This window comes from Cariama cristata, unplaced genomic scaffold (genome assembly GCF_000690535.1).
Source record: "Cariama cristata isolate BGI_N322 unplaced genomic scaffold, ASM69053v1 scaffold20634, whole genome shotgun sequence".
Classification (NCBI taxonomy): Eukaryota; Metazoa; Chordata; class Aves; order Cariamiformes; family Cariamidae; genus Cariama; species Cariama cristata.
In genome coordinates, this window is record NW_009613776.1 from 34,458 (window position 1) to 50,774 (window position 16,317).

The window sequence follows — 16,317 nt, forward strand, 5'->3', positions numbered from 1 at the left end:
GCGGTTTCCTGCAGAGATGAAGAGATGCTGACAGGCATCTCCCCCCCATCTCAAGGATGCCCTCCTGCATGTTCTCCCTCCGGGACCTCCAGGAGCCAGGTCTCCCAGCCATACAGACTCCCCTTAGAAAAAGCTGCCGAGTCCCTTAAAGCCTAATTTCTAACACTGCTTATTGTTTTCCTTTTTTGCAATTATCCAAGTTCGGTCCCAGCTCTAAGTGACCTACTTTTCCAGGGATATTACCTCGCCAACAGACAGAACCTGCTAAGCTCAGGATGACATTGCTGGCCTATGCCACAGCTGTAAGGTCATTGCTTAGCAGCTATGGAGTCAGGCAGCTGGACCACAAGAGGTGGGCATAGCATTAACTGGCTGCATGTTCCCAGAGCAACGTGAAGCCCACGCTCAAGAGACAAGGAACTTTTAGCGACTCACCACAGGCTGAATCAGCTCACGGTCCAAGCGGTTAGAGACTTGCAAGTCCTCCTCAGAGCCACTGGTCTTGAATGCCTTTGAAAGCCAAGAGCAGATATGCATGCATTACAGCCTGGACACGTCCTACCCCTGCAGTTTCACCTCAGCATTCCCAACAAGACGACAACTGATACCGAGAAGGCAAATCTGGCCTCTCTATAACATCGGGAAGAAAAGGTGACCAGCTATCACAGGAAAGACACTAAGGGTGCGACCCACAAGACAAGCACAAGACATCACTTCACAGCAGGGCAGGAGATGGGACTGGGGAGGGCAAAGAAGTGCTCTTCAAATATCCCTGGTAAAAGGCACTTGCTGACTGTCCTCTGTTCCTTCTGCAAGGATCTCTGCAGCTCCAAGAACTCCCCAGCCCACCACACAAATGGGTAAAGCCACACAGAAGAGTGCCATGGTCTTAAAAGGACTTTAAAAGTACACCTTACCATGCCTAGCTGCAGCGAGGACTCCCGTGTTCCCAGCCGTCGTGACACAGCACGTAACTGTTCAGTGTGAACACCCACGGAGTCCTGCTGACTTCAGCAGAAGTACCCAGACGCACAAAGCAAGTGTGCAGGGAAGTGTTTGTAAAAGCACAGCTTTCAACTTGAGCCTCTTCAGGACAGAGTATATTTTCTAGGCTCAGTTCTATAGCCTAACATTTCTTAAAGACACTACACATCAACAGAACTAGAAGAGTCACCCAGAACAGCAGGAAAGAAACTCTCTCTTTCCAATCTGGCTTATCAGATCTCAGATTCCAACATCTCTGGAAGACACTGAACAAGGGTGGATAGCGTGTATCCGTCTGGCACCCCAGTTGCAGAGGCCAGGGCATGAACCCATCCACATCTTGTGACATTTACTGGTTCGTCTCCTGCTAGAGACTGCACAATCAGCCAGTCCTCCTCCCGGAGCATGTTGGAAAGCAGTGGGCAGACTGGAAGGTACGTGCTCGGCAGACCGGAGCACAGCTCCGGAGCCAGCCCCGAGGTACCGTCCTTCCCCACTCCAACCTCGCACCTCCCTGCCGCATCCTTCCGCAGAGCTGCAAATGTCGCAGCTGGCAGCTCACTTTACACTTTTGCCCCATCTCTGTGTAAGCTGAGAGAAACAACAGAAGGAGAGAAACAAAGCAGCACGGACAGCTGGGCTTGGCGTGAACTTCATTATAAAACCTGCTTGCTTAGTGCAGATGGCAGCACTGAAAGCTGAGACTTATTTCTCCTCCAAGACTGAAAGCACACGTCACCGTTGAGGGTTTTTGCCTGTCGGTTGCTTTGGACAGTACTTTGTGTACGCATAAAAAAACAGTTTCCTAGCTCCGTACTAAAGACGCCGACCCGGGAATTCAGAGCACTTGTGCCCCCCCTCAGGAACACCCCGCTGACTAGGAAAGCGCCCACACCGACTTAACGGAGAACAAGCGAGTGCTCAAAGAGCTTTCCTGAATCAGGGCCTTGCACAGCGAGGGGAACAGCCCCAGCAGCTGCCACACCGAACACAACGCACACAGGCAGGTCTCTTACTTTGCCAGCATCCAGCCTGCTGTCTGATTTCAGATCAGCTGCTGCTTCTTCCCTCGTTTCATTCACCATCTTTTCACCCACAGACACGGTGTCGATGGTGGCAGCCAGGCTCGCCAGCTGATCTGCCTCAGCAGCTTCAGCAGCTGGAGATGCAACTTGAGGTCGCCCAAGACCACTGGGCACATCTGTCCCTGCTCCACTCCTTTCCCCCAGAGACTGCAGCACCTCATCAGCTGCAGAGATGTCACCTTCCACCTCAGCATCCTGCTTGCCCAGTAGTTCTTTCCCAGCAAGCTTCCCATCGGGCTCCTCCTTGTTCTGGCCAGACAGGCTACTGTCAGCATCTCCGGGAAGGACTTGAACCGGAGTCGGAGGGCATGCAGCATCAGAATCCAAGGAAGACTCTTGCCCTTCTTCAGCACGTCTTGGTTTTAAAGACTCCTTCTAGGCAGTAAGTCAAACACAATTACAGCTACAACACCCTCTACCCCCTTCTCAGGAAGGACGCAGGGATCAGAAATAGCATGGGTTCTCCCGCAGCAAAATCGCAAAGCTTTGGGTGACTTCAAGACCAGTTTGATTTCTTTTCATACAGTCCCTTTCAAAGACAAGGAACTTCATTACAATAAACACTTATTTCTTGGGCCCAAGCTTTTTTTTTTGTTTTGATCTGATGCTTTTTTATTCACAGGGTCTCAGTGGAAGAGGCAGCAGCAGCTGCTGCAAGGCCTGTCAGCCCCTGGGAGCACCCAACACGCTCTGCAGTAGACCCGCTTGTGCTTCCAAATTGGACCCGTTCACTGAGAGATGGAAGCGTGCAAGAGACCATTGCTGGACGTTTAATTTCTGCCTGAAGTTATAAGCAGAGAAGAGCAGGCGGGATGCAATCATCCCACCTTCCTGCCGGACAGACTTGAGGGCAGGCATGGATTTAAGCCACCACTCCGAGCTCAGAACCAGACCGTGACTAACTAACACACGAGACTAAGAAACAGCAGAACCCACTGGCCTTCAGGGAAAGCTAACCCTGAATTTAAAGCTTAGTCACCCAAAGGTTTGACTGCCTCTCCCAGCAGCGGGGAGGCCTGCAACACTCACACCAAAAAGTGCAATAGCCAGGAGGAAAGCAGGGAAGGGTTCTCTCATCAGTATGCAAACAAAACTGCTAGCACGTCCTACTTTCTCACTGTTTTATTAATGCTGTGGTGTCTTGTCAAACATTAGCTGCATCCTGTGTACAGCATGTACCGTACACAGACCGCATATTTTAACGATGTATTTTTATCAAAGTGCAACTGGAATGCTGTCGGCTTTAAACCCAGAGCTGCGGCAAACGGAAAGAACATCTCCTAGCACGTCATTTGTCTGAGGGACCTTCTCAGGGCTGAGCGAGCCATCCATCAGACTAGAGGAGGACAGAGAAGCCTAATCACCGAGTACTTTCCCCAAAACCCACAGTTCAGAGCCTTGCCTGCAATTCGCCGAGTAAGAAATGAAAGCTTGTGGCCCCTTCCCAGCTCAGCGCCGGGCTAGCGGAGGTTCACAAGTGCACCACTGCATCGCCAGCCAGCCACGCGAGGCTCTGCAAAGCCCATGATAACACCTTTACTCCAGAACCCCAAAAGAGGTGTGCAAGGGGCATTTCTTTAGTGTTCCTCCAGTGGAGGAGTCCTCATTATGCTTCATTTTTTTATCTGGGGATTAGCGTGTCTGGGAAGTCGTGCTCCCTTTTGGGCTGGCTTGCTTTAGAGTGCTCCTGAGCCCCTCTCTCCGGGACGTCCGAGAGTGCCCAAGAAGAGAAACGCCAAATGAGACCCATCAGCATTCTTACGCTTAAAAACAGTACACAAGCATTTCCCTTCAAGGAGCACACACACCAGAGCAGAGTATACCGATGTATCCAGTACTGTGCACACAAAGATTTCTCACCCAGCAAGTCTACCTCAGTTACTAAGATAGCCCAGAACCATTTCTTTTGCTGGTAGAATCCTATTTTAAGGATCGATACAGACAGAGCTTTTGTTACCATTACAGCCTAATGATCACAAATGCAACTCTCCAGAAGAAGGAACTATGCCAATCAGACACACAGGTGGAGGAGGGAGGTCTTCCTCATGCAAAAACAAACTACAGATTTTCTATGGATTTCAGAGCCAGGACAAGTCAGTCAGGTTATAATTGGCTTTAGCTGATCTTTTCACACGTCATAACACATTTTACCTGCAGCTGAGAGACACTAACCATTGTGAAGTTTTTGCCTATGAAATCATTAATTCCAGTGATTGGCATAAGTCTGGAGAAAAGCACATCGATACCAACAGGAGCAGGTTTTGGAGAGGCCTCTGATCCAGAGATGAACCACCAGGATGAACAGCAGCCACCAAACCTGAATCCTACTCATCTCAGAAAACAGGCTGACTACGCCTCCTCTTTGGACTTAAGATGTTGAACGTGAGAGATTACAAAGTCAGTCTCATTCTTTCTACCTGTAAAAGGAAAGAGGAAAAACCTCATCCTGCCCACAGAACGCCTTTGAAAGGTGACGCGCTCCCCTTGCTCCCCAATTCCAGGCTGTTCTCGGGCCCAGAAGAATAGAGGGGGTTAGGTTTAGCCAGATCTCAGCTGGGTAGCATCTGCCCTCAGTTTTTAAGTTTAAACCTCTCTCCGTACGTGTAATACTTTAACCAGCAAAAGAAACAAACCAAGCACCCATCAGATCCACACCACACCACTAGAAGCTGCCTACCGCGTGCAAAGCTTCAGTGACGTCATGCAAGCAGGACCGTGATGTCAGAGCGCCACTCATCACCTCTCTCAGGCTGCCAGCTTCCTCTGCAGGACTCCTCTGGTGCTGGAGATCAGCTTCAGCAACACCAGCTAACCGGCTGCCACAGTCTTCCTCCTCCGCTTTGCTCTTCTCCTAGTGAGTGGGATAACACACCTGCTAGCAAGAGCCCTCCCAGGCCAGAAGGGTCACCCACCTGTGACGGGTCCCCCCGCCATCACCCACAGCATGACCCCTGGAGCAGAAAGCTCTCCCACTGAACAGCTTCCCAGCCTCTGCTTGGGAGCTCACAGGCCCAGATTCCCAAACACCAAACCGTTTGTGCTCCGCACGCTTTACTACTGCTGCTGCTCTTCCCACCGGCCAGCTCAACGAACTTGCTGTTCCAGGCTCATCCCTGCTCCAGAGCCCCCCGAGCCATAGCTCACTACAGAGGTCCAGGCCACGCTCCCCCAGGGTGGGAGGGCACGAGGCCATGAGCGCAGCGGCCGTTCCTGTTCCTCCCCTTTCTCTAGTCATCCTCCTACCGGTGTTGCATGGAGGTCTGTTCCCTGGGAGCCAGCAGCACCACTGCCTGCACGTACATCTCCGCAGCAACACACCAGCTGTACTGCACAACATCTGTTTGCAGAGCCAGCTCCCTCTCACACACCTCCATCCAATAAAGCAGCCTCATGTGGTCATTCCCCAACCCACAAAGGACCCCCTTGGCTCCCAGCGTTTACCCAGAGACTGACCTGTACACAAGGCAGAGCGCTAAACCCCTCAAACTGCAAGCACTGCACCAGGGGATCCCTTCTGCTGCCATAGGACCCTCTCCCCAGGCACCCAGAAATGCCTCCAGACCTTGTCCTCCTCTTGCCCCTTCCAGCAGTATTTTGTTTTTTAAGGCAGCAGTCTGCAGTGACTAGTCCATCACAGGAGTTCAGAAGGCAAGAAAGCTGGGCTTAGGCAAGAGTTAACCCCACCAGTAGCCAAGCAAACCGAGCAGCTCAGAAGAACCTCTTTCCAAGGCTACAATCTAACTACTACACATAAACCTCACACCTCAAGCTCTCCAGCATCTGACCTGGGTTCTGTTTTCAGTGCCTTCTCCCTGGTTAACTTCCTCCTTGCTCCAGAAAAGCCCACTGAGGGCGGTAGCGTTTCTTCCCATCTCTCCTCCCAGATGCTTCTGCCATCTTCGATGCAGCCTCCACTCTCACCCAACATTCTTGCCTTTCAGCAAGTCACTAAACCACATGCTTATCTTCTTTGAATATAGGTATTCAACCCTGATCCACAGGCTACATGAAGACAGGGTTTTTTCCCCCCCATCACTCCACCCCATTACTGCTTGGATTCCCCCTCCATAGGGCTCACTATACAAATCCTTTCTTCCTCTCCGTTTTGTAAGGAAGCTGGAGAACGGCTCAGGCTGCAGCTCACTCATAGGAATGCTTTTCTACTGCCATCTCATGGAACTACAAAAGAATTATATATTTTCCAGTGGGGCACTAATATCTTATCAGGACTAAAGATATCGCTCATCCGGGTTAATGGAGCCCAGCTGTTGGGCAGCAATTGCCATTTCATAACGGCTTCCTGAAGCCCTGCCGTGGCATTGAAGTGCCAAGACAGCTCTTTGTTTCTGGACATATTAACATTTCAGTGACGAATTGGGCTGCTTGTTGTTTGGAGATGAGAGTCAGGCCTTTTTCTTTTTCACATCCAATTTAGCATGCGCCTTTGCAGTTTCTGCCCAGCACCGCGAACGGCTTCTCCAGCCAAGTACACTACAGCTTAATTTTTTGTAAGCTGTCAAAAGGATAAGGGAAATACTGTAAAACACTTTAAAAGAAATTAATTTGCCTTTCAGATACTGGAACAGGATTTCCAAAGTGGTGAGAAAGGATTAGTGTCAGCACAGACAGCCGGGCCAAATCACCAGAGCTGCTTGCGACGCACCTCCCGTCGTGCCCTCGTCACCTTAAGCCTGATCACCACTAACGAAGTGCAGGCAGAGCTCACACACCCACGCGGAGAGCGGAGCGTCTGCACGAGGCCACGTGTGCGCCGAATGCGTCGCTGACACCGTGACCGAGCCGCGGCACTTCAACAGTGCAAGTCACCACAGAAAAAAAGTGGCCACGTGCAAGCCGCTAAGGCTCTCGTGGCGCTGACTGACCGGAGAAGAACGGCATGCCCAGACCACATTCCCCTCTCCTCTCCCCAATGCCACCGTTGCATCTTCAGCTGAGAACGAGCCTTCTTCCTACGCTTGCTGAAAAAAGCGGCATGGAAGCAAACCATGGCTCTTCCTCAGCAAGCCTTCCTCCCACAGCAAGCCCAGCTGCACCTCTCTGATCCGAGGATCCCTTCCTTTCCACTGTTCCTTGGAAGAGCTGATTTCCAGCTTGCTCATCACACCTACGTGGCTTTAGGTTTCCCTGCTTTAGTATGAGACAAAGTTCCACGCTGCACAAAGATCCGTCTCCCTCAGATCCCATCTACCAGGTCACAAGCGTTCTCCTTCAAGCACGAACTCGCCTTTGATACCCACACTGCTGTGCCCTGCGGACCACATCTGGCTTCTCACACATTCTCCCCTCAGCCCTGCTACCGGGCCTTCCTCTCCCTCCATCAGTCTGCTCCAAGTTGCTCCTGCTCAAGTGAGGCACAAAACTTGTCCCTCCAGCACCATTCCTGCCCTCGCCCTCGGCTGGCAGGGCCACAGCTCCTCTCCTGCCCGGGCAGTTTCAGCCGCCATCTCATCGCCCGCTCTCTTACCTCAGAGTCAAAGCTGCCTCCCAGGGCGCTGATGTCCATGTACAGGTTTTTCAACAGTCTTCTTGTCCCATGGAGACTCTGAAAATATTAAAAAGAGATGACCAAAATTGAGTTCTGGCCTCTGCAATACCACAGGAGGAGCTGGGGGTTCCTCATCGGTGACATAAGGCAGAGCCATAGCAATACACCAAGGCAACACGCCTGCGGCCGATTCGTTTCGGAAATGTCATGGCAGACATTGATTTATAGAGAGTACAACGAGAAAACAGGATTAGATGCTTTCCTGTGACCAGAGGAAACGCAGCACCAATTAAGGCTCAGAGTGAAATGGAACAACCAGCTGCTACCAGGGGAGCATCGGGTTTTCATCCCTTGAGGTCTCCTGCGCTATGGTTACCGACACACACCAAGAGCCAAGGCACACAAACTACCTCATCTTCACTTTCTTCCTCTTCTTTCTGTCGAGCCACTGTGTTCAAGGAACTCTTCTCCTTGCAGATCAAGCCCAACAACCTCTCAGTCTGGCTGGTGGGCTTACAGGTCTCTGCAGGCTGTGAAGTCAAAAAGAAAGTGAAATGAGAGGACAACCAAGGACAAAAGGGAGATACAAACCCACTGAGACACTGGCCAGCAGCAGGCAAGCCGCTGAATTCCAAGAAGGTGCTCAGGATTACGCCGATACCCTTGTTCTGCTAAAGCCACGACCAGCTGGGACACGATACGTTCTTTAGGAGGTCACGCTTTCCCCTCAGAGAGACTCCTGTCCGACAGGAGCACATCTGCAAAACCCACCTGCGCCTCAAAACACTTATTCGGTCCAGACCATAATAAAAGAAAATGTCTGAAATCACCAGTGACAAGACTTAACTCAGCAAAAGAGAAAAGCCTTCAGTGAAGGTGTTGATTTGTATAATGTTTTGCACATCTATTGTTTAGTTTCCCCTTAGAAGACCAATTTGTTACCACTTAACACATTTGTTTTGTTGACCCGAAGGTCACATTCTCTAAGTAAGCATTTGACATGATTGTAAATCTTACGTTCATCCAGAAAATTGTTCTCTTAATTATTTGCTGAGAATAAGAAAATTAAGTGAAGATATTATTTATTAGATTACATTATCTGTACTGTATGTTATGCTTCATTCAGACACAAACCGAAGTCCTAGTAAAATGAACTTAACAGACTTTTTCCTCCCTCAACAGTAATTGAAACAATTCTTTCTTTAAATCTGCTAAAGGTAGCAGAGGAAAACACCACAAATTTACAACTGGGCTCCCTAGAAATAGCAAAGGAAGAGAAATACAGTGAAAGATAGTAGGGAAGTTTTTTTTTTTTAAACAGACAGAAGTATTTCTAAACTGACAAGAGATGACAAATACCGTCATTTAAGCCTCTAAGCATCACCATGCCTATGACCCTTTCCCAGGGCACACCCCCAGCGGAGAGGGAGCCTTACCTGCGTCCCCTCTTTGGCCTCGAGGCCGGAGCCCACCGAGGTGCCCGCGTCCAAGTTCCGCAACTCATGAAGGATGCCGGTCGGAGATGCCGCGAGGCCACGCAGCGGAGCGAGGTTCCCCCGGGCTGCCGGGATGGGTGCCAGCAGGGTGCCTGAGGACTGGAACGTGCAGAAGGGACTCAGTGACGGGAGAGCGCGGGGGCGCAGCTTACACCCCTTATTTCTGAGGGAAAAAGCCCTCCCCCACGCAGATGCCGGCCGCTGACGCTAAATTCATCACCACTGAACAACAGCTTGCGGGACCCCCACGCCCAGCAGTCACAAGACACATGAGGAACAGCAGTTTGACTTACACGTTTTGTCTTCCAAAGACCCACCTGAACATGGCGATTTACCTGACAGCGGTGAGGTGATTCAGAAAATACAGGGGCATCACTCCCAAACCCAAGTGAGAAGGACCGCCGCACCGGCTCACACCCCCCCGGTACCCACAGGCAGCGCTCCCGAGGAGGAGGAGGCTCTTGCCCACGATCACACAACCGAGGCAAACCGGGCAGCTTCGCCTCCGTTTGCCCCACTACTCCATGCGGTGCAAAATGAGTGAAGTAGGAACTGTTATAAGGGCAAGAAAACTCCTGCCCTCCACAAACTGCAATTACCACCTCTTCTTAGACCAAAATCCAGGCTGCTTCCTCACCTCGCACCAGTGGAAGAGTCACAGGCAGCAGAAAGCAGCTCCGCTGCAGCACATCCGTAAGAAGCTCCCGAATACAGCTCTCCCTTTGAAATCACGGCAAGAGCCCTGGGAGCCACCCAACACCCTCACCTCTGAGCAAAGCACCCCTGACATCCAGCCATCCTCACCCAGAAACACGACCATTCTGCTGTTTGACTTCAGAGTTCCCCACCCTGCGATGCACTGCACGGGTTAAGCTAGAAGCACACATATGCCAGGATTTTCTCTGCAGCACGCCAGTACAGCCAAGCGCTGTTGCTTCAGCGGAACGTGTGCGTATTCAGAAACCACAGCTCCTGTACTCTCTGTCTAGATGAGATTAGAGACTGAAAACAGAGTCATCTCACTCACATGCTGAGGGATGGGGAGAGGGCGATGAAGATGCACAGATCCTTCTTCCACCAAGTCATTGCCACAGCAATGGCAACAGAACGAATGACACAATCTGGGCTTAACTAGTTCTTCTGTACAGATGGCCATTAACTACACGTATGGAGCAGAGGATGTTAGCTGTCCTCAGCAAAGATAAACTCACTTCCATCGGGCTAATTAAAACTTTCAGGAGAATCTGCAGTTTCTCTCATTTACAGTCATAGTTCTTATCAGCCATCTGAGCACTACCGCATGCTGGTAATTAGAAACCTGAGCTAGCGGTTTGGTGGAGCCACAGCTGGGTACCAGCAACAGCAGAGCAAAGCAATTCATTACCATCACCCACAGCGACCTTTCAGTTCATTTCTTTTTCTTCAGAACAGGAGATTTGGTAAGTTCTTATTAAACCGAGGCAATTACTCATGGACAAAGACAAAGCAACCTGGAACATTCTTCCCAGCGAAGGGCATGATCCTGCTACAGGCAACAGAAGGAAGAAGTATGGCCAAAACAGAGCCAAACGGCCCAGCTATTCACAGGGGAAAGAGAAAGTTACATTTACAGATGGGCTCCATCACACCTGTAAGCCACCTTAGTGTCCTAAGGCCATAGCAGCAGCCATCCGAGGACTAAACTGCTCAGACAAGTCAGGACTGCACCTACCTGCAAAAGAAGTGGTCTGTAACCACTGAGAGTACTCCTTCTCCTGTTCGAGAAAGCCAATTCAAGTTTGTCCCCATTTTTCTTTCACGTAAGAAGGAACAGAGACTATTTCTCAAGGTACTGCCCATGGATGCAGGAGAGCTGACTGCGACTTACAGTTGCTTCTTATATCACCTTAACCAACTCAATCACTCTGGGACTTGAGACCCAGCAAGCAAAATTAAGCTAAAAATAGCCAAATAGGCTATTCCCCCTCAGTTTAGATTGTGGCATCTCCAGGGAAAAGGCTAACTTCGTAGCGTGCTTACTACAAAAAGTCTTAGAGCCAAGATGGATTTTGTATTCGATGTCGCCAGCCCACTTGATTTACTGCCCATCGCCTGTGTTTGAGTTCAGAAGGCACTTCGCATCCTTGCAGAGCTAAAGCAGTGCAAGTTGTGCAGCACTTGCCGTGCAAGGAAGGCCACAAACGAAGGCTTTTTCAAGCTACCTCCTGCACTTTAGGAAAGCCACTAAAACTAACGCCACATCTGCTTACGTGACCTCCAACAGGAGGTCTTTGCCCCTTTTCTCCTGAAAGTTAGCTCAGAAGTAAAATCTCACACTCTGGGTTCTCCAGAAGCACTGACAATGGAAGGGCCATCACAGAGGACTTACTCTTACCTTCTTCCCACCTGCTCCTTCACCAACCTCTATTTTGCTGCAACTCCCTGCAGTTTCTCTGGTTTGGGTCACCTCCCCTTCCATGTGCTGACAGGGACCGCTGCTCCTCTGGCACTCAACGTGCAAGCCTGCTACAACTTTCTCTCCCCACACTGCAGGACCTTGATCTGTCCTTCCATTTCCTCTCCTGACTTCTTTTTGTACTCCAGCACCATCAGACTTCTGGGCAGGGCATTTCCCACAGAAATCCACCCCAAGACTAACACCTTCAGGTTCTGGGCTGCAGCCTTTCTCACGGCTCTGCAGCACGGGGCACAGTTTCGTATCCCCAGAGCTACGCTCCCTCTCTGACTTCTGGGCAGGACTTTGTGTCTGAGCTGGCGACAGCCCCAGGAGGGGATGAGGCAGCAGAGGCCCTCCCGCAACGGAGCGCACATCCTTCTGTCTCCCAGGGTCGTGGTGCGGAGAGGGGCGATGGTTCACTACCAGTCCCTGGGCTGCGTTATCGCTACAGGAACTGGCTGAATGGCTGCTATCACACTCTGATATCAAACGACTTCCTTTGTCATTTCTCCTGCCATCTTTAGCGGATGAAAAAAGATGTTTTGATGTAGGATTCCCTGCAGAACAAAGATCCACATTAGTTCCTCTCTTCACATCTACCCCTTGGAAGCAGGGTAGTACATCTGTGATCTCTTGAGGGACTGAGGAGCGTTTGTCTAGCATATCTTTGCTGCTGTCAACTTCTGGACCTGCTCCTACTCCCATTAGCTCCACCTGCTTTAAATCCTTTCTCTCAAGTCTGCTGATGCTCTCCTTGCTCTTCTTGTACAGCCTGATGGCTTGACCCAAAGCCTCAGCTTGAGCTTTTAATTGACTTCTACTCTCAGATACCTTGCTGTGGGATCTCTGCTCTTCTGCAGCATGTAGAACACCAACTGTCTCCTGCAAGTTAGAGTCATCCCCAAGACTAGCATCAGAAAGAGTAATTTTGTTGTTCCTGCAGTAAAAACTTTCTTTTTCTCTGGCTTGCAATATGCCTGGATCTTTTGCCACAGGCCCATCCAGTCCAGTAGATTTCTCTCTGACTGCAAAGTGATCATCAGGCTTACGGACACACTCGCCCATCATGTCTTTTGTCTTCCACTTTTTTTTCAGCTCGTCATCCTCCAAGAGCAGGATTTTGTCTTCAGGGGCCCCTAGTAGAGGGCTGACATTCTTACAGTCCTGCAAATAGGATTTCTTTGACATGCACAAAGGTTGCACTGGTGGCCTAACCTCTAAGTCATCAGACTGCGAGTCAGAGGAGTCAAGATAAAGCTTTTCTCGTACTTCTAAAGGTGTATCTTGGTCCTGGTGGATGTCTACAAAGCTGATAGAAGAAGGCTCCTCTTCTAAACTTCCCTCCACATCAGTTAAGGGGTGGCATAGTTTGCTGAACTTTGGAAGCAGCAGGGGATGCAGTTTGTTTGGCCACGTGCCTGCAAACAGTCTTCTCGAGTCACTTAGGTCTGACTGTCTCCCTTTGCCTTCATCGAGGCAGCCTTCCTCTCTAATCTGGCTAGCTGGACATGGCTCAGGACTCCCCTGCCTGGGGGGCAGGAGGGCAGAGGGCATTTGACAGGACATCAAAGGGAGAATCCCTGGCTGCTTTTCCTAAGTAGACAGATATTAGCAAATAACTAAGATGTATCACATATAACTATATATATCCTTATCTAAAGTAGAGATATATACTTATTTAATACACAATTTTGTATATCAATAGGCATGCAAATTTTTGACCACTTGAAATTACAGGTATACATATAAAAGAAAAGGCTCAAAGTGAAGCCTTGTGGCGCTCTGAGTTAGAGGTCTCTGCCTTGAGCAACAACACGAGGTGCCACCTTTCCCCTTGGAGATTCCTCTCATTACTGGCTAACAGGAGGTACAAATTATTTGCCATCACCTGGGATACAAAGGGAATTTGGTTACACTCACAGATACCAACAGCGAAGCAGAAAGCAGACTACACCTGTGTTCAGTGCCTGGATCTCACAGCAACACACGCATGGACACTGCATAAACACCATTTGCTGGCCTCTCCAAGGAAGGAAGTCATCCAGCACTCTAAACGTCTGCTGCTAAGAAAAGCACCAGCATCCCTGGCTGGTTCCAAGGCTGGTACCATATCGGCCTCAGCAATACCATCACAGGGCTGTGGCACCCCCACCACTCCAGGTGTGTCCTTCTAAACCAAAACTTCCCAACTTCTGTGGCTTTGTGACCCTGCTTCTGTTGGATTTTCATCAAACTCACAACCCTGCTGGGCAGGATCCCTTGTCAGGGGATTGCTGTTCCACTCCCAAAGCAGCAACAGCACAGGATCACGCTCTAGTTCACAGCCACTCGTTCATCCTCTGCCCAGCCCTCCCCAGAAGCACTGCAAGCAGAGTCTACTCACGGTGGGTTGCTTCAGTGACTGCTTCTCCTTCTTGCCTTTCTTTTTCTTTTCTTTCTTCTTCTCTTTCTTTTTCACCTTGTCAGGTGCCAGCAGTTTCTCTCGCTCCTGAATGACAAGCTCTCTGTAGCGATCATCACAGGGGTGGTCCCACATGGACTGGCCGTTAGTAAAGTTGAAGTAATAGATATCACCAGTGATATCTTGGCTATATGGCAAAAACAGCATGTAAAGGTGAAAGAGCGCATACAAATACAGCTGCCCATACTAGAACATCCTTACTGGATCACATAACCACCCTACACTCAGTGAAGGGAGCGTGACACCTCCAAGAGCCCAAAGACACATCAGACATTGCTCACATCCATATCCAGCTTCCCATACACTCTTTCTCCTTCTTCCACCACCCCAAAAGAAGACCCAATCTCCCCCATTCACAGGGAGTACATCTGTCAGGGCGTTAGCCCCCCTCGCCAACTGGTATCCAGCTCTGCCACCGACACGGGCAGGGGAAGGGCAGGATGGGTGCCGACAGAGCTCTCACCAGGGCTTCCACTCGGGTGGCAATGGGGCCACGATGCCTTCCCTAGCCAGCCATAGCAGCTCTGGCTCTTTCTCAGGGTCAATCCCGATCTCCCGAGCAAAATCCTGGATTTCTAGGAAAACAGAAGAGGAATCTGTGGAGATGGTCTGCACTAGGCAACAAAGCCAACCTCCTCAGCTAAAGCAGTGGGCACACTGGGAAATCCTGAAACGAAGCTGCCCAAAGCTTTCAGCATGGCCCCATGTGCACACCCAATCAGGTTGGCAAAGCAGGGAGACAGACCACAAAGTGGTATTTATCATTGCAACCAAAAAGCTAATATTTCGTCTATGAAATCCCATTTATTCTACCCTCTCCACCCATGCTCTCCTCAACTCCTGTTTTCTTAATACACCTAGAAGCGACTTGCATGTTCAAATCCCTTACCACTCCTCCTGGGAGGACAGGCATCCGTTACCTTGCTCGGTGGGAACGTACGACTCATCGTAGTCTTCCTCGAGGATGAGCTGGTCACCCATGCGCACCATAGCTCCTGCCATGGCTCCCTGCACCCAGCAGGGTGAAGGACACAACACAGAAATCACAATCATCAACTGCACTCAAAATAAAGCTTCCTCATCACACAGCGCGTGGCAGAGCCCCACAGAAAACTCAGCACGGGGGCTATGGAGGGGGAACAAGGTGCGCCGGGGCTGCAAGCGGGGTGCAGATGGGAATGGTGAAGAGCAAAGGCAGTCAGAACCGATGGAGTCTGGTAAAGGCAGGAGGACACAGCCAAAAGCCCCGAGCAGCAGACTGCAGCTCAAAGGGAATATAACAGCACAAAGGAAGGGGAAGAAATATTCACAAGCATGTTTCCCCATGCCCCCTACAAAAGGTAGGGGCCGCTGACACCAAATTTTGCCTTACAATTTATTTGTTAATGAGGAGATGGAGCCCACCTGCCAGCTGTGCACTGCTTGGATACCCCATGCAGGGCACAGCCGGGAGCTCTCTGCTTTACAGCCCAACACCTCTGCCTTGAGGCCAAGGGGGAAGAAGTCGCCCCAGTCACAACACCCACAGCCCGAGCCACCCCAAAGGGAGGAAGACACGCAGCAGGGTAGAGCTCCCTGCTCTGCTTACAGTGCTCTTTCTCTGCGGTGCAGGCAGCAAAACCAAACCAAAGACCTTCCAGACACGCTTCGCAGGGGCTGTGGAAACAGAGAGCTGAGCTGAAGCAGCACAAAAGTTATAAACAAACCCCCTTCGGCTTTCAAGTTTCTAGAGAGATGATGAGCGCTTGCTTCGGGCACTTTTTAAATGGGCAAAAAATAAGCTGAAATGAGAAAGGGAAGAAAAAAAGCAAGCAAGCATTTTTCCTGGAGCACAGCACAGCTTTGAGAGAAGTCCCTGGGCTGAATCAGCACTGCCCAGGGACAAGGCAGCTTCTCGCCTTGGCCTCCCCCACCTTCCCAGAGGAGGTTTCAGAAGCTGTAAAAGGACCCTAATTTCACATGTCCCACCTCTGGAGCATTGCTTCACTAATGAACTCAAAGACTGCAGGCAGTGATTTAGTCCCACCACAGCTGGGCCCTAACAACCCGTTCACAACGGGTTTAGGCAGCTGTAAGTTAATTTCCCCATCCCAAACAACCCCAGCTGTGGCTCTGCATGGCCACATTTGGCCAGCATTAGCCTCACACGGCCAAGCCCGCCCAGGCCAGGTGGCCGAGCAGGCTCCCCGCAGGTGCACAAACTCCGTGGAGGCTGTGAACCCCAGCAGAAGCGAGGACGGGACCGTCCCTTCCAGTCCCACTGCTCAGACACAAGGTCCGGCTAGCTTTCACCCTAAAACCCCCAACACGCCCAATGCATACCACGTGCCTCGGCTGTCCTCCTGAGG

The 16,317-nt window shown here is 50.6% G+C and overlaps 1 protein-coding gene across 1 annotated transcript in view; it reads right to left on the bottom strand.

Moving 5' to 3' along the window:
- Window positions 1-14,977, bottom strand: part of CEP164 (centrosomal protein 164kDa) — a 35,853-nt gene extending 20,876 nt beyond the window's left edge. Inside the window, 8 exon segments of the mRNA XM_009699163.1 lie at window positions 436-486; window positions 1,977-2,444; window positions 4,810-4,920; window positions 7,555-7,632; window positions 9,012-9,170; window positions 13,892-14,096; window positions 14,433-14,544; window positions 14,890-14,977. Coding sequence (XP_009697465.1) covers window positions 436-486; window positions 1,977-2,444; window positions 4,810-4,920; window positions 7,555-7,632; window positions 9,012-9,170; window positions 13,892-14,096; window positions 14,433-14,544; window positions 14,890-14,971 — 1,266 coding nt within the window. The 5' untranslated portion in view covers window positions 14,972-14,977.
- Between the last annotated feature and the right edge of the window lie 1,340 nt (window positions 14,978-16,317).